The 21,254-nt window shown below is 38.0% G+C and overlaps 1 protein-coding gene and 1 non-coding gene across 9 annotated transcripts in view; one reads left to right on the top strand and one right to left on the bottom strand.

The window, feature by feature from the left end:
- The window catches only part of CARMIL1 (capping protein regulator and myosin 1 linker 1), a 327,354-nt gene that overhangs the window by 44,654 nt on the left and 261,446 nt on the right, over window positions 1-21,254 (bottom strand). For all 8 annotated transcript variants that reach the window (XM_037521032.2, XM_054698351.1, XM_054698353.1 and 5 more), the window contains exons 27-29: window positions 19,888-20,063; window positions 16,428-16,515; window positions 13,368-13,517 (exon numbers count right to left, since the gene is read on the bottom strand). In XM_037521032.2, the coding sequence (XP_037376929.2) occupies window positions 13,368-13,517; window positions 16,428-16,515; window positions 19,888-20,063 (414 nt within the window). The remainder of the gene's footprint in view (window positions 1-13,367; window positions 13,518-16,427; window positions 16,516-19,887; window positions 20,064-21,254) is intronic.
- Window positions 8,495-8,636, top strand: LOC119253674 (U4 spliceosomal RNA). Its single transcript, XR_008553343.1, has one exon. It is a non-coding gene; the product is annotated as a U4 spliceosomal RNA (small nuclear RNA).

The following is a 21,254-nucleotide window of genomic DNA, read 5'->3' as shown; positions in this document are numbered from 1 at the left end:
GGAAAGAGGTAGAATTCTGTCCTGCTCACCTCTAGCATTCCAGAGGCTGGAGACAGCGTGGCATACAGTGGTCATTTAATAATTATTTGGTGACTGGTGAACGAAACCAATCCTTTAATACAGTGCTCCCCTACATATGCTTTTATAATTTGTTTAAAAAGAAACTGTCATTATTACAACCACCATTTATGTAAAGGTTATTTAGGCACAAAGATACAATAGGAGGCAATCTATTATTAGAACAGCCCTTTAAATTTGGGTTATTTTCATGAAAAATTTTCTCTGTGGTTCTTATTTTTCCTATTTTCTGTTAGACTGATAAAAACTTCCCCATGCACCCTAGAGGTGGCCCCTTGAGGTCAACCTGGTGGCCTGGTGTCCAGTTCTCTAATCAATAAACTCTTCAAATACATACACCTACTCTTCCCCACTCAACTATTATAAACACTTTCAAATTTACAAAAAAAAAAAAAAAAGTGCAGCATGCAGGGGTAGCATAATAAATGCAAGCATACACTTGATGTAGATTCTGTAATCATTAACATTTTGTCATATTACTTAATTTCCTCCATTCTCTCTTGCTCTCACTTTTAACTGAACCATTTAAAAACTGCTGACCTCTATAACATGGCTGGCATCAACTTTAAGTATTTCTACATGAAGAGCCTAAGAATTATGTTCTTGTAACAATGTATGATTATCACATCAAACAAAACCACAGTAAGTATGTAATATCTAATGTACATACTATGGTCAATATTCTGATCTCCCCAATTGTCCCTCAAATGCCTCAAAATCCCCCCTCACCTTTTGAATCCAGGACTTAGTGGAGAATACACCCAGGATACATACTTCCTTGGTCTCTTATTTAATACACTCTTCCCTCCTCCCACCTCCAATTCTCACTTTAAAAAAAAAAAAAATTATTTATTTATTTATACAAGCACTGGGTATAGTCAGAAGCGCGGGAGGGTGAGAGAATTCACCAGAGCAGGGGGCAGAACAGGCAGACTGACGAAATACACTGCTGAGGAGCAGCGGGCGTGGCAGGAGAGGTCTGTGCACCATGTGGGACCCTTGCCAGCAGCCAGGGATCGAACCAGCACTGCAGAGGTTGCGGGCAGCTTCGCAGCCCAGTGCTCAATGGCTACACCACCAGGGGAGATCCAATTCTCACTTTTTTTAAATGATACTTTCCTGAAAAATTTAAGCGAATGGTTTCACAGACCATCCCACATTCTATATTTGTTAGACTGTTTTCTCATAATTAGATTCCAGTGAACCATTTTTAGCACCAATGTCATGTGGGTGACGGGGTGACCTAGTGACTGGGTCACAAGTGTGGCACCTGTGTATCAGGCTGTTCCACTTGGGTGGCATGAAGTTTGGTCACTTCATTAGGGTGGGCACATCCCAATGGCTCCATTCTGAAGGTACCTGCCCCCCCCCATAATTAATAACAACTCTGTGAGGTGATACTTTACATTCACATGTATTTACATTCATAAATACATTCATTTATTTTAAAACAAACATTGACAATTCTGACCTGTGTGAATGGATAAAGGAGATCTACAAAATTGTGACTTTTTGCATCTACGATTATTTTCATATTTTTTATGCCTTTCCTCCTAAAGATCAACTATCCCTTTTAAAAATTCTATGTACCCTTCCATCCCTTTTATTTACTTAGTATGACTATGGTGTCATGGATTTCTTTTTTTAATGATTCAGTCAATGTATGATCAATGATTACTGTCACGACTCTTCATGGTGCTCAAACTGTCCCAGCACAGGCCATTCCTACCTGGATTTTGTATCCACTGAAATGATCCCCTTGGCTTTAGAGTCAATCCTTGCTTTTGGATACAAGATAACCTAAGCACACCTTGTGCTTTCATGTGTGCTTTTAAAATGGAGCTGGGTAGTCCCTGCTTAGTAAGTTGGACTATAAAACTTTTATGTTTCTGGGCCTCCCTGTTGGCGCAGCGGGTTGAGCACAGCACTGTGAGGTTGTCCGCAGCCTCTGCAGCAAGGTTTGATTCCCGGTGGGTCAGGGAGCTACCCACATGGCACGACAGACCTCTCCTGCCTTATTTGCTGTTCCCCTCAGCAGTGTTTTCAGTCTGTCTGCCTGTTCTGCTCCCCGTTCTATTTCTGGGGAATCCTCTCACCATCCTGTTCATCTGGCTGTATCCCAGTTATTGTATAAATAAATAAATCTTTTTTAAAAAAAATACAAACCTTATAATGTTTTCTACTAGATTTTTAGCCAAGTCACTGCTCATGGGGAACCAAAAATCACCCCTTTAATATCTAATGGAACAGCATTATCATACTGGTAGGCTAAAAAGTAATTTTTATGCACTTCCATTTGTAAAAGTTTGAAGCAGTATAAATCTCACTGAGGAAAAGAGAATCCTAATTCTTTTGGGGATGGCTGTTGGGCAGCAACAATTTTCAATATCTAGGAAGAGGAGGTACATGGAAGCCATAACTCTGAGAGCCACGATAAATCGATGGACAAAGGGGGAATTATATTTCAAGATTTATTGAGGTGCCACAGTTCCTAGTGAACACAACATTAAATCCAGCTATTCATAACATACTCATTAACTTTTATATCCTGAGTTTCATGTCATATGAAAGTTAAAATGGCATCATGATACAGAAACAGAAAACACTCAGGGAAGAGCACTGACAGCAGGCGATGATGAAGCTCGCAGTAGGATACTGCTGTTAAATGAACATGCTTCATTTCCTCATCGTCCAGATCTGCACAACTTTTTGATACAAGAAAATTACATCTTTCCCTTCCCAACTTTGTCATGTTTTTTCCTCCAGGAAAAGACCACTTTTTATTCATTTTAACTTATCTTGCAATGGATAGGAAAGTGAAATTTCATACTTTCATGTTCTTTTTTTTGAAAGTGAGTTATCATTTCATACATTTTCTTAAGAGGTGTGCAAGAATGAAATGACCTGGTACCAATTTAAAGCGAGTATCTCACCTGTGTTAGTGCTGCTGGGCAGAGAAGCATGATGCTTAATAACACAAGCATCAGGACATGCCCCTTGAAGGATTGTAATAAGAACATAAAAAGTGGGAAATTCTTTCAGTGATTTATTGCACCATGAAGCCCAATATCATTACAATAGTCATAACGTTGAATAACATTTTCTTTATTGAAAAAGAATGAATAATGTGGAAAGCCCCACTGAGTGCTAAACTGGAAAGATTTTAATTCTATTGATAGATCTTTGGAAAATCCCTATTATAATGGAAGCAATGAGGAGGTCTGGAAAAGATTTAAATGCTCTCCTTCAGAATGAACACCATGACTCAGGGACAACAAGATGAAGAGTCATTTGATCTGTCCAGATACAATTAGCTCCACACTGATGACAAAAATTAATAGTTAATACCATTGAGCACCTCCCCAAATCATGTTAAATCCTATAACAGTTTGTTAAACTGCTTTAAGAAACTTGAGTCAAGTAAACTCCAGTGGTGAGCAGCCTGGTGACTGAGGATTCTGGTTGGAAGGGCATAGCAATCAGTCATCAGGAGGACTGGTTCTGGCCAGGTCTCAAGGATCACCACACTTTTCTAAGATAGAATCTCAAAACTCTTTATTCTAAACCTTCAACTTCAAAGAGAATTGCAGTAGGAGTTGGCTGATCACCAAAAGTCTGAAGAAGCTGGTCTGGCTTGGAAGGCAAGATCTTTATCATCTTCATTTTAACTCCTTTGAATTCACATCCCTTCTGAAGGAATTCTCAAGTAGGAATCTCAAGAGAAAGTCTTAAAAAAAAAAAAAGGGATTCACAAGACATTTCTCTACAATAGATCCATTATTTTGATAGTTATTTGCTTATGTCTTCAAATCACCATTCTTTTTTTTTTTTTTAAAGGAAACTTTATTTATTTATATAAGCACTGGGGTACAGTCAGAGGCGTGGGAGGGTGAGAGAATTCACCAGAGTAGAGCAGGCAGAAGGACTGAAATACACTGCTGAGGGGAGCAGCGGGCCGCAGGAGAGGTCTGCGTGCCATGTGGGACCCTCCTCCGGTGGCCGGGGAGCAGCCGGGGATCGAACCGGTGCTGCAGAGGCTGCGGGCAGCTTTGCAACCCAGCACGCAACCGCTGTGCCACCAGGGAGGCCCCAAATCACCATTCTTAACACACTGTTTCACCTGTGAGAAAATATGTCAGATACAATCTATAGTGCCACTTTCCATTATTGTTTGCAAATTAGCTATTTGCAACCAAGCTATAGTGACAAGTTGGCTAAGCTATTAAATATATATCTATGCCACTACGGTGTTGTATTACGACCAAAGAATGGTTTTTCAGAGCACAGGGTTTAATCACTATTATCCTGACTTAATAGTAACTATCTAATCCTCTATAAATGTCTTCCACTGACATTCTCTAACCTGTAAGATTTCAGTATCAAACTAGAATCTTTTTCAAGAAAAGTTCATTCTGGCCATGCTGTACTGGGTATGCCACTTGGGGATATCAACTGAGTACTTGTTCAAGAGCTGATGTGGATTTGAGGCTGTTTCCAGAAGACATCCTGGCTTGGCTTTGTAAGTATCCACCCTCTAGAACTCAGCTACAGTTAGGTGCTCCTCTGTCTGTCCAAGAGAAATGCTCTTGTATCTCAATCTTAATAATCAAATGTGAGGTGTAAGGGTTTAAGGACCTATCCTTCCTTGTGCAGCAAGCAGAACCCAGCCCCATGCAATGTATCTGGGGAACAGTTCTGAACTTTGCTGCATTACAACTTGCTTGGCTTTTTATTCTTAAGTCTGTTCACTTCCTATACCTTTTATTTTCTATGTCAATGAATTACAAAATTTGCCACTTAAAAAGTCTCAGTGCAAACCCTCTATACAAAGACTCTTCTCCACCTTAACCTTACTGTCCAGTGCCCAAGGCCAGCCAGGAGACCAGGGATTCAGTCGAGATGGTATGGGTTGGAGAATGAGATCATCTGGGGTTCAGTTCCCAGCTCTGGCTGTTCCTTAACTAGCAGTGTGGTATGGGGCAGGTGTATTAACATCTTCGTACTCTGGGATTGTTATCTGAAAGATGAGTTAAAACAGCTTCCATGAACAGCTTCAGTAACAAAGCACAGGGCACAGTTCATGTCACACAGTGGCTGGGTAATTTTTCTCCTTTTTCCTACACAGCTTGTGAGAGCTGAATCATTAAGAACATAACCTATAATGTTCTTACTCATTGAACCTCATTTAGTTTAAAGATAAGAATTTTTCCAAGCAAAGAATTATTTTCTAAAGTTCCCAGAGAAATCTATTACTTGCATCTCTTGATGGCAGCTATTTAGAAATCAAAATGTCATAACTCCCTACCATAACCTCAAGGAGCCTAGAATCTACTAGGAAGGAAGTCCAGTAACTAACTAGAAAGCAAAGTCGCAATTAAGTAAAATTTACTGAGTAATTATGTGCTGGGCCTGGGGCACTAGATATTGAGATATATGGTTGACAGCACAGTCCAGAGGCTTTTGTATTCCATTTTGGGAGCTGGACAAGAAGTACCTATACAAACACCTAAGACCATTTCAAATACCGACAAATGTTGAGAAGACAAAATAGGATAAAATACTAGGGGCATCCTTGATTAGGAAGGTCAAACAAAATTTCTGAGAAAGATGACACTTGAATTTGAGACCTGGACAGTCGGGAGAAGATAGCCGTGGGAGGATCTGGGGAAGAGTGTGCAAACTGAAGGAACTGAGATGTGCACTACACAAGTTGAAGGGAAAAGCAATAAGGCACCATGGCTGGAGGGAAGAGAACACAGGTGGGCATGGCAGGGCCCAGATTGTGTAGGGTATTATTGACTATGAGGAAGAGGCAAAATTTTTTCTGGATGCAACAGGAAGCCATCAGAGGGCTTAGACCTTAGATACTATGTGCTTTCTACTCTAGAAAGACAGACAGATAGACACACACACACAGAGTACATTCTTAGTCTCTAAAGACTTTTTGCCAATTTGAATATTGTTTAATTTGGAAATTAGAGAGAAAATCTTTCATCCTGCCATGATTTTGGACTTTGATTTCTATTGTAAAGCAGTAATAATTTGAAACTTCTTGACATGAGAGGCTGCTGAGGCTAATGTGTCATGAGTCTCAGATAAAAACCTGAGATTTCTAAGGGTTGAACAGGGTGGCTGGTTTTAGAGAAACTGTCTTATTTACTATTAGTTCAATCGTACTACCCCTAGAGTGACTAAATCTCTGACAGCCTATAAAGGAATAAACTAGCTTGAACTTCTCTAAGATTTTTCTGTTTATGATGAGTGGATCAAGACATGTGGTATATATACACAATGAAATACTACTCAGTAATCAAATAAGATAAACTCAGGCCATTTACTGCAACATGGATGGAGCTGGAAGGGAAATAAGTCAGAATGAGAAAGACGAATACCAGATGCTGTCACTATGTGGAATACAAGGGAACCAAACAAAGGTTCAGATAAAGACAAACATTCAAACCATCCCTTGAAAGCTGACCTTAGATTTGAAGCATCTACAGTGGGAGGGGTGAGAGAGCACAATGGACTATTGTGGAAGACCATGGGATTTTTGGTGGTGGGAGAGCTATAGTGACCACACCTGAGGGGAGAAATCCTATACTGTCAAAATATTATAGAAATCCTATACTGTCAAAATACTAACAGGATGTAAAACAACGGTACTTCATGAAAAGAAATTTCCTGTTTAAGGGAAGCATATGTATTCTCATATAATTTACAAACAACACACACACTCATAAATGGGTAACCCAAGGAAGGGCTTCTGGTTTATAAATGACAGACCATTAAAGTCATTTATTTCATTGAATTCATATATGAGGACCAAAATTAACTTTTATAATTGTCACTCCATGTCAGAATTAAGCATCTAGGGATCATCATTTCTAGCCTGTAAGTCAGAAGCCCAATGTGGAGGCAGCTTTGGAATGCCTACAGCCATCTGACTGGTTGATGCCGTAAGTGATTTTACAGAGTGGCTCTATTAAGTCCTCCCATCTTCCCCCTTAGCAGTTGAGCTGTTCTGTCATCTTCTGGGTGATTCTTTTGTCTCTTGGGGGACTCTGGAGAGTTCACTTGCTTTGCCTTAGGACCCACTATCATTTTTTTCTCTTTTTAAGGTGTGTGGGGCAGATCTCTAGGTAGCTTCCTGGAATAAACCCTCTATAAATGATAGTTGTGCCAGTTAAGAATTAAAAGATTAAGGAAACTATGGGTCCTGAGGAAATATAGTGAACTCCCTGGATATCCGGAGTATGCTTCTGGCATTTCCATAAAGGACTTCATAAAAATTACTAGAAACTTGGGGGACTATAGAGTATCCATTTTAGTTGTATTATACAGATTGAACTGTAACTCTGAAATTTAGAATCTGGAAATTGATAAGTTGCTTTCTAACGTTTAAAGACCCAAATCTCCCCTTTCCAAAGTGACTTCAATAAGAAAATGGCATTATAGAATAATTAAAGTTATAAGAGGAAATTAAGGCTTGAACAATCTTTGGCAGATAGTTAATATTACTGCAATTAATTTTAAATGAGATATCGACTTAATCATCTGTACTTGGCAACACTGTTTAGATTGACTCAATTAATAACTGTTGGTATTTGAAAATGAGGCAATTTGTTTAAAAATAGTATTCTGACCGACACAATGGATCTTTGCTGAATTTTAATGTTATGAAAAAGCTTAAAGTTATATATTGAAATCCGAGGCTAAATTTGTTCAGGGAAAATAATTATTATTTTGTCACTGGAAGAAAGATTCACCAAGATGTATTCTGTAATAATTTAAGCCTTTTAAAATTCTATTCCTAGGAACTAGCAATAAGCAGAGGAACTGCTCCCTGCATGAATCTCTTTTGATTTAAAACTGGTATGACACTCATTAAAATAATTGAAAGAATTACATACAATTAGTGAGCTGCTTATGCCAAGGGAGCACACACTGCCTCTTCACCCACTGGGCTCCCTAAGCTAAAGCTGAAACTTCTGCAAATTTTTAAAGGTAGTAAAGTATATATAACGACAAATTAAATATTTAGAGATGCCTAATCAGTAGAATGAGAACTGCAGCCTTTACCACCCCAAGGGCCAATGACAAACTAAAGTTGAAAGATACGGTTGGGAATTCTGCTTTGCTCAAAGCACCTGACTGCAGAAAAAGAACAGATGGTGTGTGGGCCATCACGACCCTAAGTAAATATGCATTTCGGCATAGAAGGCATGTGTGCTGAAATGATAAGAAGTGTCAGGGAAAGCTAACTAATCACTGTCACCAACAAAATAGCACGTGGAGAGGCACGGAGTATCTCAGGTAAGTCAAGAGTGGGCAGATTAATTTCTAACAGGCAGATAACAATTGAGCGCATCAGATTTTTGGCAGAGTTGTTTCCAGTGTTTAAAGATGGTAGGCTTACAGCTTTGCGCAGTGGCAGTATCGTAGCCAATGAGGTTTATCCGAGGCGCGATTATTGCTAATTGAAAGATGGTAGGCTTACATTTTCATGGTTGGATGGCACACACATCTTTCCTTTGGGCTTCTGTCCACATATCAATTTTCATGTGGGATTAATAGGCAGATATTTTTACATAAAGCAATGCAGTCAAATGAAAGCTAACTCAAAATTTAATTCTGATGGCAAGAAATGTACTGTATATGAATGCAGACAGACACCATAATGGCAGACTGATTAAACATGCAGACAATTATACTAACAGTCTCCCTTTGGATGACCTTAGATAACCTTGGACAAGTCACTCCAACTTTTCTATGCCTCAATTTCCTTACTTTTTTAAGAGAGAAGTTATTAATAATACCTAGTTTTTCATAGGTTATTATGAGGATTAAGCCAGTTATTACGCCTAAGGAACTCCAGTAAGTGCCTGGCCCATCCTAGACACTATTTAAATAAATGAGTAAGATCTTTTAAACAATCTGATTTTTTTTTTGGTTCTGGTGTTAAAGGGGTAACACAAGTTCAAGTTGAGAGTGGATATATGTTGGAAAATCTTTGAAAGTTACAGACTAGTTCCTGTTCCACCCTTGTCCTGCTCCCACCATACACTACCAGGGAACTATATTATTTCTTACTTTCTTGATAGTTAAAAGAAAAAGAGATAGTCATTGGGTTGGAGACAGGGTTTTTGTAAAATATACACCAATATATTTTAAGAAAAGTTTTTTTCTTCAGCTTTATGAAATTAAGGTTGATTAGAAGCTCACAGTCACCCCTCCAGCAGGTAACAGGCCCTATCCAATCATTCAGTCACTGTTACTTCAGCCCTCACTTAGTCAAAGTGTAAATTTAAAAGGTGTTGACTAAGTGTTGACTATTTTTCTAGAACATCAATCATATGGATGATTGTTGCCATCTGGAAGAAGGCAATCCTTAAATTCCCACAAATATAAATTTCTACCTCGAATGCATGGCTTCAATGTTCCCTATTGTAATTTTAACTACTGGTTCTTTAAAGAGACTTTTAAGTACTGAAATGGAATTGACTTTTGGATCAGAGAAGACAGGCAAGAACATACGAAAATAAGATGCCTGAAGGGAGTAGGGGAAAGATGCTTTTATCTCTACTGTGTCAAAGAAATGGTCAAAAATGAATCTAGAAGAGACCATGAATGTCAGAGAAGTTAAATACCAGGACCTGCTATTAATCTTGAATCTCCAAGTAGAAGGTAACAGTGAGTGAGTCATTTACTTCAGAACACACACAGGAAAGTGTCTCAGGGCTATGAACCATGACATTCATAGTAGAGGCCATGAACGTCAGAGCTGTTAAATACCAGGGTCTGCTACTAATCTTGAATCGCCAAGTTGAAGGTAACAATGAGTCATTTACTTCAGAACATACACAGGAAAGTGTCACAGGGCTCTGGACTATAAACAAACATTTTAGGTAACAGTAAAGCTATATATAGCATTTCCCCAAGCAGTCACATTCAACAATGCTTCAGTTCCACACACCATTTCTGCCTTCTAGGAGCTTATACTTCTGTGTGCCTGCATTCCTGCTTTTGAGAATTTTCTATACAACACTTAATCTTTTGTCCTTACTTCCTGGATCACTTTAAGACAGAAATGCTACCAAGGAATACATAGAGGCACATTTAGAAAACATTACCATGGCAAGTCTCTTTTTTTTTTTTTTTTTTTTTAATAGAGGCATGTTTTTATTTATTTATTTATTTATTTTATTTGTTTGTTTGTTTTGTTTATACATGCACTGGGTACAGTCAGAAGCGCGGGAGGGTGAGAGAATTCACCAGAGCCAGAGCGGGGAGCAGAGCAGGCAGAAGGACTGAAGTACACTGCTGAGGGGAGCAGCGGGCGGCAGGAGAGGTCTGCGCACCATGTGGGATCCTCCTCCGGTGGCCAGGGAGCAGCCGGGGATCGAACCGGCGCCGCAGAGGCCGCGGGCAGCTTCGCAACCCAGCGCTCAACCGCTGCGCCACCGGGGAGGCCCTACCATGGCAAGTCTCTCCCTTTGAAATAAGTCCTTCAAACTTTTTTTCAGTGTTACCCCATGAAGATAGTGGCTAAACATATTTGACAACTGATGTCAATGAGAGACAAAAATGATTTGCTACTTTGATGTTGAAAGGTAGCAGTGCAGGGAATTTTAAAAGGCAAGGCAAAATGTGTACTCTTCAAATTAGCTGTGAATCTATACCATTGATGTAGTAGAATAAGAAGCCCAAAGCTCAGAAAACTGATTTTTGTAAGAAGAATTCCTCATTGACCTGGGGGAAAGGGGTTGCCACCATGTAAATGGTGCTGACTTAGAATCGAAGGTTGGATTGAGAGAGAGGAAATCATTACAGCACAAAATCCACTGCTTTACACTTTTTACCTCTGAATGTTCTTTCTCATTCAACTAACAGCTAACTTAGACCCAGTTTTCTGCTACTTAACAAATCAGTAGCCTCATTAAACAATGAATAAAGACAAAAGTTGAAAGAGAAAAAAGTCATTTTCATGGCTTAAAATTCCTGCCCATGTAAGTATTTGGCTCTTCTAGAGCTCTAGCTTGTGTTTATTTGTCAGGAGTTGAAGACCCAAGACCCTGCTCCTAATCCTAGGATTCAACAGGTAGGTACTCATGTCAGGAATAGCTCTACCTGCCTGCCTAGGTAACTACCTGAGCAAGAAGACCATCTGTCTAACTCAGGTCATGCTTAGTGTGCAGCTCAGCCTGCCTCTTCATGCGTCATGGTAACAAGAGTGTTTTAACAAAATGGAAGCCATTTAACAAAATGAAAGCCATTTTAACAAAATGGAAGCCAAAATGGTGCTCAGTGTGCCTGTGGTGTTGCCCTTTGGTTGTGATGACGGTAGATCTGGATCTGCACTAAACAAGGTTCATCTCCTCCACTGTCATCCTACCCTCATTATTTAAAGGGAACCACCTTTTTTTTTTCTTTCATATAATTAAATCAAGCAAACAAAAACAAATTTTACACAATTTAAAATGATCTGCACAGTAGCTAAAACAAACCCCTTCACCGGCATTTTGTACCCCACACCACAAAACCTATACTACCCAACAAAATACACTTTCCTAGATCATGTTTCCCCCCTTTTCCAATTCATACATGACCATGTAATTCCAGCCAGAAATGTGATGCTAATTTTAAATTTTTAATTAAAATCTATTTCCTATTATTTATTTTCTCTTACGGTTAGTCTAAGAATTTCCAAAATAATCACACTCTATAACAGTGTTCAGCAGCTATCACTTCAAGATGCAAACAAAACATGTTAAGCAAACAATTTTAGACTATACTGGACAAATTTTTAAAAACCTGATTATTTTCTCCACATAGATCAAATATATTTATAGATTTGTATAGTTATATAGAAAAAGTAGTTGTCATCTTTGGTTATACTAGAATATTACCTGAAATCTAGGATTATCTTTTAGGCTTTCTTTACAAGTCTCCTTATATATGATAGAGCTTTATTTGGCACACATTCAGCTATTTTATTCACAGGCTTTAAAAGATTATAACAATTGTTTATAAATGAGAACTAGTTAAAGCATTACATTTTTCCCCAATATTATCCAGAGATAATATTGACCAAAAGAGATGCTTGGTTCTGAGTATTAAGTACACATGTCATTCCTGCATAAATGCTATAAATTAGAAACAGATGTGGAAACATTTGGGCATATAAGTAGCCCTAATTTAGTCTTACCTGCACCTTCTCCAATTAAAAGAAATTAAAAAAAAGTATTTTACTAAAGCATAAAAATGTTAAAAAGAGAGGTTGAAAACATTAAATATAGAAGCACAAATAATGGTTTTATGTAAATTGAGAATCAATCATACTAGTATTACAAATTTTACAATAACGAAATGAACCAAGGTGAAATTATTCCCAGAGGAAAAAAGTATCAACAATCTGAATATTCCAGTTATACAGCCAGATGGGTACAACACATGAAATTTAGAAAATGAGTAAGTAATCAAGACCCTGTTATATAAACACTATGGTGAATATTATTCCATTTTCTAAAGCACATCAAGTCAAGTGAATGAGACAGGCTAGGAACTAAAAAGGAAATACAAATTTATACCCAAGAATTGTATAAAAGAAAAAGCAGGAAGCAATAGCAGAAAGAAAAAGCAAACCAACTATAGGATTAAGAAAGAGTCATCCTATCTACATATTTTGTTTGAGAAAGAAGACCTTCCACACATTTTTAATGGATTTTTATGGAAAGATAGTTTCCTGAGCCTTAAAAGTAAAATAATCCATTTCTCCTAATTTAGGAAAATTTTCCCCCCCACGATGGATATAGGGACAGATCTAGGTTTTATGTTCACTGAAACTTTCACAATTTTTCTTTGGGAAAGAGTATGTAGGTACTCAAAGTTTTATAAAATTATAAAAGTTAGGTAGAGGACCTTCATGGGGACCCGAAGAGTAAGGTTTATTAACTCATTAATAGCAACAAGTTTGTGAAAGTATTGTGTCTAGGGGGAGGTTTTATAATATAAAGCTGATATTATATTTATTTATTTTTACTAGAATTGCACTGACTTAATTGATCGATTTGAGACAAAAAAGACACCACAGTTGAATCTCCTAACCATGAACACGGTATGCCTTTCCATCTGATTAGGTCTTCCTCAAAGCATTTATTCATGTTCTTCAGAAGTTGAAGGACATTGTGAATGGTTTCTTTCTTTTCTTTTTTTCAAAGGTGGTATTTAAAAAATATAATAGCTGAGTCCAGAGAGTAGGATAATGCTGCTACCAAAAGGATGTGTCTTACCATACAAGTGTCCAGATCTTCCAAACGCTCTATCTCTGTAAGTTCCTCCATAGTGATGATCGAGCGTTTAACTGGCTTCTCCTCAGCCTGCTCGATCTCTAAAGACTCTTGTTGAGGAAGTGTCTTGCCTCGTCTGCTGAAGTGGTCAGCCTAGAGAATCAAGATGTGTACAATGTGAAATTAAAACAAGAGGCAAGGAAAGAGCGTGTTAGCTGAATTTTGGTAGGTATTTCTCACAGGATGGTACAGTGAGGGATTATGCCTGCAGATGGCTAACAATTCTTCATAAATACACACTTTCCTATTTCATTATCTTTCTTGAGAGCTGAGAGTGTTTTAAGCAAGAAATCACAAAACCTTTAGTAAATGAGGAGATTACTTAGAAGAAAATAAGGAGTGTTCTTTTTATTATTTTTATTTCATATTTCCTCTGAATTTCTATACCTAATGCTTAAAGTATCTAATGAGAGGTAAATAAAATGATGCCAAATTTGATTAATTTTAAGGGTTGAAAGTAAGGAAACTGCTAACAAAATTTTATTGTTTTTTGTAATGAATACCATATTTGACAGGATTTATTAATTTCCAGTGTTACATTCTAGGGAAAACTAAAAAACTAAATAGTAAGAGGTAGAATAAATTGAGCTAAAATTAATAAGTTCTATAGCTAAGTTCACTCATTGGTTTAATTCTTTTGAAATGCTGAGAACCAGTTGACAATTCCATGGAACCTCTGGGAACACATCTAAACTTAAGTTGGAGAAAATATTAATGGTATTGGAATGTCTTTCAAAACAAAATTTCATTTTGAGGATACTATTTCTTTCATTAGCAGTTAAGCTCTTCTCTTACAATCCAAACCAACATGTTAATATTAAGATCCAAGTTCAAAACAAAAGTGCTTTCACCCAATTTTTTTTCAATTGCAAAAAGAAAATGTCAATGCTTTCAGTAATTAAACTCTTCAAAACACAAACGCAAAAGCAGCACAAAATTCAGATTTTCAGTACAGTCCTCACATGCATGCTAATACAATAATCCAGTATTTGTATCATCAAGAAGGCATTTTGAGGCAGCTCCTGACGTTGTGGGTTATCAAAAAACTGTTTTATATAAAGGACACTTTATTGATTTTGGTTCTATTTATTTAAAAAATAAAAAGTCGAAGTTGGGAGCTCTAATCGGTGATGTAGCTCTTTACTATGCCATGAACTAGGAACTGGTTCTTCTTAAATTCTCTTAAATGCAATGAACTACTTTTTTTCCTATTTCCAATTAACTATAAGCCAATGTACTGGTAAAAATACAATAAAAAAGAAAAATGAGGGGAAAAAACAGCATTTGTTTGGATATTGTGGCCACATCAAATTGTTCTAGAAGCTTCTCCACATTCCTCTTATGGCTTAAATAACCTGTCATGGACTAATGACTATCTGTTAGTGGGACAGCTCTACTCTGTGGGCAATACTTTGAGTAGGCTATCTTACTCAAATGTCTATCTTACCTTAGACTTCAGAGAAGAATATTATGTACTTCTTTGAAATAAGTTTTTCAAAACACCTATTTTTTCTACCCAGGGAGAACAAGCTGTTACTATACCTCTCATCTTGGTCTCTAATGTCACCCAACAGTTAAGTGCCACAAAACTGTATATCTGCAACATAGATAGTTAACTTGAAAGTTTTATCTGGAGAAAGCATCATAACTTGAGTGGGAGATATCTACTGTATCATATTGCTAGTATTTTTGAGACACAAAAATATAAACAGTAGGTAAAACCTTCATCTGTCTCTCAGAAGACTTTCTGAAGTTAGACAGACATGATATATCTGATATATTTTTCATATGCACTGACACTGGATGTCACTAATATTGAAAGGAAGGACACACAGGCATTCAATTCAGCAGCTATTAGTCACTACAGAATATATCCATTCCACATTTGCATTTTCTTAGGATGTCAAATATTTCATTTCCCCCATGGCATATATACTCAATAGAATACTACTCAGCTACTAAAAATGATGAAGCAGCATCTTTTGGGGAAAAAAAAAAAGAATGGATCTTGAAGTGATTATGCTATGTGAAGAAAGTCAAAAACGGAAAGAACAGTTTCTGGATGGTTTCACTCATTTGTGGAATATAAATAACTAAAGAAAACAAACAGGTAAAAAACAACAAACTGTTAGACTCTGTGAAAAATATATTGATTACCAAGGGGACGGAGGGTCCTGGGAGGAGCAGGTAGGGGAGGGAAGGACATTGCACTGGAGTTTTGGTGGGTGAGTGAAGCCTGTGCACATATGGAGGTGTGAAGTTGCACCCCTCAAATGATACAGTTATATAATTAATTGGCAAATCACAAAAATTTGAAGACAAAAAGAATAGTCCATTCTCATACAGAGAACAATGAAAGGGGCACAGACCCTTAATTTTATTTTTATTTAAAAATAAATAAGGTTTTATTTAAAACCTTAATTTTATTTTTATTTATTTTTAAAGATTTATTTATTTATTCATACAAGAACTGGGGTACAGTCCAGAGGTGTGGGAGGTGAGCAGATTCACCAGAGACAGAGTGGGAAGCAGAACAGGCAGACTGAGTGAAACGCACTGCTGAGGGGAGCAGTGGGCGAGACGGGAGATGTCTGCTGCGCCATGTGGGTTGCTCCCTGGCCAGGGATCGAACTTGTGCTGCAGCGGCTGTGGACAGCTAAATAGGTTGAGTCTTAACCCTTTAAGCCACCAGGGAGCCCCCCCAAAAAACCTTAATTTTAGATCTCAGTCTCCTATGCAAACTTTGACTGACATGACAAATGGCAGCAAGATTTCCAGGTACCATCACTTCTGCTTCCCCTGCCATTGCCTGAAAGTAGGGGGAAATCATAACTTATTCTAGGATGGCTGGAAGTAATGTAGAAGAGGAAGGAGGAAAACTAGGATCTTAACCAAAAGGTTACAAAGGAGTCCAAAGGAGAACAGATACCACATGGAGGCCATGCTGCACAACTGCAGAAATGAAACAGAAGGTCCCACTAAGGATGTGCATATAGCACTCACCAGTTTATGATGGCAGTGTGAGAGTGCATCTAGAATTTCATCCACAATTCGATCCGAGAGGAAGGAGGCCACAGTCAACTTCACTTCACTGTGTGAAAATCAAAAGCAGCATTTTATTTGTGCAAGGAAAAAAAGAAAAATCACCCATTCTTGAAGCTATGTGGATAAAATCAACTGTGATTCTGTTCTGTCTTTGAAAATGGAATATAAGAATGTGTGAACAGGGCTAAGGATTTCCAAACATCAGCCTTAAACACTGCCATAAACACACAGGTAACAGACTTTCTTTTACCCACGTCAACCTGCCTCTGCAGTTTCAAAACTCAAGATTTAGGGGTAGAAATGAAAAACATCTGGATAAAGACAAACTTAACGGGAACCATATGGAGCGTGTGGCGAGGAACAATTCACCCATTGACATAAGTGGAAACAAACCTGGGCTGGAGTAAATTAAGAAAGTCTAGTCTGGTTGTTAAGCTTTGGTTATGCTTATCCCCTGCCTTGAAAAAACCCTCTTACCAACCAAATGGTACCCATATTACACTGCTTCTGCTTGGACTAACCATCTTACTTTGAGCAGTTACAGATTCACTGTGCTCTTACCTTTTCTGAACAAAATGTACCTTTCTTACCCACAATGCACTGTTTTAGTGTATGTGGCCTGACCTTAGAAAGGTGCCCAGAAAATAGAAAGTGGCTTGTAGTTTTCTCTAATAAATGACTCAGCCACTGTGGTCAGATGGCTGTTATTTTAGTGAGCATGTTAGCTATTTCATATTCCCAAGAATTCAACTTCCACACATGTCTTCAGTGTGAAGTAGCCCGCAGGACTGCACATAAGCACCAATGTAGATAAATGAATAGTGTGTTTAAAGGTGAATTTGCTGGAGAGGGACAGATTCACCTTCTGACACTGGCTCCTAAATTCAGTCTGCTTTTGAAGTCAACAGTTTGAAAGTATTTAGGTGGGGAAACGCATGATCAAAATGAAATGATTTAATTCCAAAGCTAATGTTGCAAGTCTATCAGTTTTACAGGGAAAAACCTTTCTTTTTTAAAATTTTCTTTGCATTTATATATTTTTTACACCATTGTTCATTTGTGAACAATGTTTGCATCCCCCCTACCCTCAGGTGTAGTCCCTGTGGAGTTTCCTTCACCAATGCCCCCGTGCACCATCACCTCAGTCCCCTGTGCTCCTCCCTCCCTCCGTCTGATCCCTCTCCCTTCAACTCCCCTGCAGGATGTCTCTGGTTTATAATTGTCTGCTTGTTTTTGTTTTGTTTTGTTGTGCTCTGTATTGTTATTATTTTTTCCCCTGATGTCTTATTTGGTTCCCCTATATTCCTCTTATAAGTGAAACCATCCGATATTTCTCTTTTTCCTTCTGACTTATACCTTTCTAACATAAAGGCAGTAATCTGCATTGAAATTGCTCAGCGCAGAAGATTCCTGATGGAAGGGCAGAAGAATAGAATCTTTGATGGCTACAGTAAAAATTTCCCTGAGCTAAAGATAAAAGGATGTTTCTTTCATTCCTGTCTCTGAAACAAGGTCTTACTAGCTATTTGGTTTATATAATAATTTATCTCGTTATTCCCCAGAGGTGTCCGATGATATGATTCACCCAGGTGTCTTATTAAAAAAGAGACTGCTAGGTCCCCCACCCCAAACATTCAGAGGGACCTGAGAATCTGACTTGAACATGTACATCTTCTGATTGTTTTTAGACGTGTTTATTTCCTCATGAAACTATAGTCAATAATTTGTTTCTCTTTTTTCCCTCTCCTTGCTCCCCTTTTTCTAAGGTAAGGAAGAAGGGTAGTTTATCCATATCAAATTGTAGTATGAAAAATGCAATTATTTTTTAATATCTCAGAACTGTTCTGTCATTTTCCTATTGGATGTGAACTTCCACTTCCACAAAATTTTTACAAGAAGTGATAGAATTTAATCTGCCTGGGCATACAAGCAATGAATGTATACCTATGGACACACACGTATATATGAACACAAGCATCGGTGTGTATATTTTCATTCTATTTATTACTGCTCAGCATAACGTATGAAAAGCTAAGTCACTCTTTAGAGGACATATCATTGATGTGTTGATGTGAGGAGGTCTGTACTGCTATTCAACTCTCAGAATTTGCCTACTTTCATGCTAAGTAACCATATTGGATGGAATTAGGCACTGCAGTAAAGGCATCTCACTGTGATCTATGGGGGATTCAATCTGTTCTTATGAACAAACGGTGATCAATACATTTTTTTTTTCCTGCTTCATACCTAAGAGGTATCTGTAAAGATTCTGAAGCTAGAAATATTTAGTAAGTTCTAGAGTCCATAAAATCATTAATATGGGATTCCATAAGCCCTCTGAAACACTTTCTTTCCCCCTCTTAAGTCCTTCCAGTTGCCTTACAATTCAGCTGGGACCTTTGCTGCTGTTTTGTTTTGTTTTCCATTCTTTTTGTTGTTTTTTTTTTAAACCATATACATAGGACAGCTTTAACCTGAGACTGTCCAGTTAGTGCAGAATTCCTCAACCCCCAAAATTCTATAATCAAAGTAGCTGCCTGTCAGTCATTGATATCTAGATCATGATGTAATTTTTGGCTTGTTTTGTTTTTAACTTTCATTTCTCTTACACGTTGTCATCAGTTACATTATACGTTAGCACCACTCGCAACACGAGGTGTTATTTCTGTTACATCTAAATATTCTCATGCAAATTCAGGAAAGGTTAAAATGGGAAACTTAAAATGTTTCTAAACTTAGTTTCTTATCACCTAATTCCTCAACAAAGAAACATAATAAGTATTGGCTGCACTATAATGAAATACTGGCAATCACCCCAGAATCTCTATATAAAAATTCAGGAAAGATTATTGGTGATCACACCTTCTAAATATTTTTATCTCGGCACAGTTTTCAAACGTTATCAAGCAGAATTTATGTAAACACTCCAGAAAAACATGAGCACATACACAGTATCCAGATGAACCAAAAGTACCCAGAAGGGTGTCATAGTGAGCCTCTCTGCCTAGTTATATACAGGTGTGCATTTGTCCACTATAGTTCAGTGGCAGAAAGCAAATGGTTTCAGTCTTCCAGCTCCTGATACATAAAGGTGCTTTTCGAAGCAGACGGGATAAGCACTCCCCTCTCAAAAAAAAAAAAAAAAAAAAAAAAAAAAAAACAAAAAACCCTTAAAACCAGCAGAGAACTTTGTTCTTCAGTATGTTCTTCAGTAAAGCAAGCAAGTCTGTGGTCATCTTATTCCGGAAATACAGCAAGCCCATGCGTTATGCATAGCTATGTTTATACCCAGGGTCTGCCTGTTAGTCATGCCTAAACATTCTGTATGGATAAAGCCCAACAATAACACCCTTTACAGCTGCCTCAATTGCATTCACAGAAACTGCAGATCCAAGGTTTGTTAACATTGTAAACCTACCTAATTTTGTTAAGGATATCGATTCCAGACTGCTCCAACAGGACATTTTTAACAAAGGTACGTGGGATGGAAATCTTTTCTGTGCTGGCATGAATCAAGTCTTGCCGAATGTGGGCTTTTTTCATCACATTAGGACAAAGATTCTCAGCAGCATCAACCATGGACTCAAGCAACACCTGCAATGCAGCACAGGTCAGGGAGAGATGAGAATATAGCAAGAGAGCCGCCTGTCCTAAAACTGAAAGGTGGTTAAATACAAGGTGAGTTCCTTCTGGCAGAACAGGATACAACAGAACCCCCAAGGCACAGCCAAGAATTCTGAGCCGCTCCTGGTGGCTGATCACTGATCTCCAGTGATCATTTTGAATTAGATGTTGAGATTCACCCCAGCATCACACAGAAGTTATGACATGCTAGCTGTACTTAATACATTCACCATAGTGTTCAAAAAGATACCTACACACCCTTATACACCAACTTACCATTCTAGATTGCCCTTCCTGATACTAGAAAATAAAATTACAGATAACCCCAGAAAATATAATATGATTTGAATTTGTGACTATGCAAATCACAGAAACCCCTAAACAGGGTGAATCATACACTTGCTCTATCAAAATAGCAGAAGCAGTACAACCACAGAAAACTGTCAGTTTTACCCTTTAAAAATAAAAAAGAGGGCCTCCCTGGTGGTGCAGGAGGTTAAGACACAACCTCTGAAGCTGTCTGCAGCTTCTGCAGTACGAGTTCGATCCATGCTGGCCAGGGAGTTACCCACATGGTGCAGCAGACCTCTCAGTGTACCTCGGTCAGTCTGCCTGCGCTGCCCCCTACTCTGTCTCTGGTGAATCCTCTCACCTCCCACACCTCTGGCCTGTACCCCAGCTCTTGCAGGCATAAATACATAAATCTTAAAAAGAAATAAAAATAAATCCTTAGGGAAAATGATAGGTAAAATTATTATAGGTAAAAAAATTATTACAGGTAAAATTATTAGGTAAAATTGTAATTGCTCAAGCAATAAAACACATGAATAAGAGACAAAAACACTTACAGAGCACATTAAACAACATTAATAATAACAGTCAAAACACTTACATAACTTATTACAAACTTCAGAGTTTGGAGACTGTTTCTGAACATTTAATCCTTCCAACATCTGTGAAGACAGGTAGAGCAGCTACCCATGTGATCACCTTTTTATAGTTGGAGAATGTGAACTAAGGGAAGTTGAGTGATATGCCTGAGATGTTAACATGACTAGTGGATGCGGGGAGGGCATCAGGATTAGTGTGAGAGCTAAACTGGAATCCTACCTGACTTTGGGCTACATTATGGACCTCTGCATTGACTGTCCTCCCCCATAA

This window comes from Talpa occidentalis, unplaced genomic scaffold, assembly GCF_014898055.3.
Source record: "Talpa occidentalis isolate TD23 unplaced genomic scaffold, MPIMG_talOcc4v2.1 talOcc4.2, whole genome shotgun sequence".
In the NCBI taxonomy this organism is placed as follows: domain Eukaryota; kingdom Metazoa; phylum Chordata; class Mammalia; order Eulipotyphla; family Talpidae; genus Talpa; species Talpa occidentalis.
This window is presented reverse-complemented; position numbering and strand designations above follow the sequence as displayed.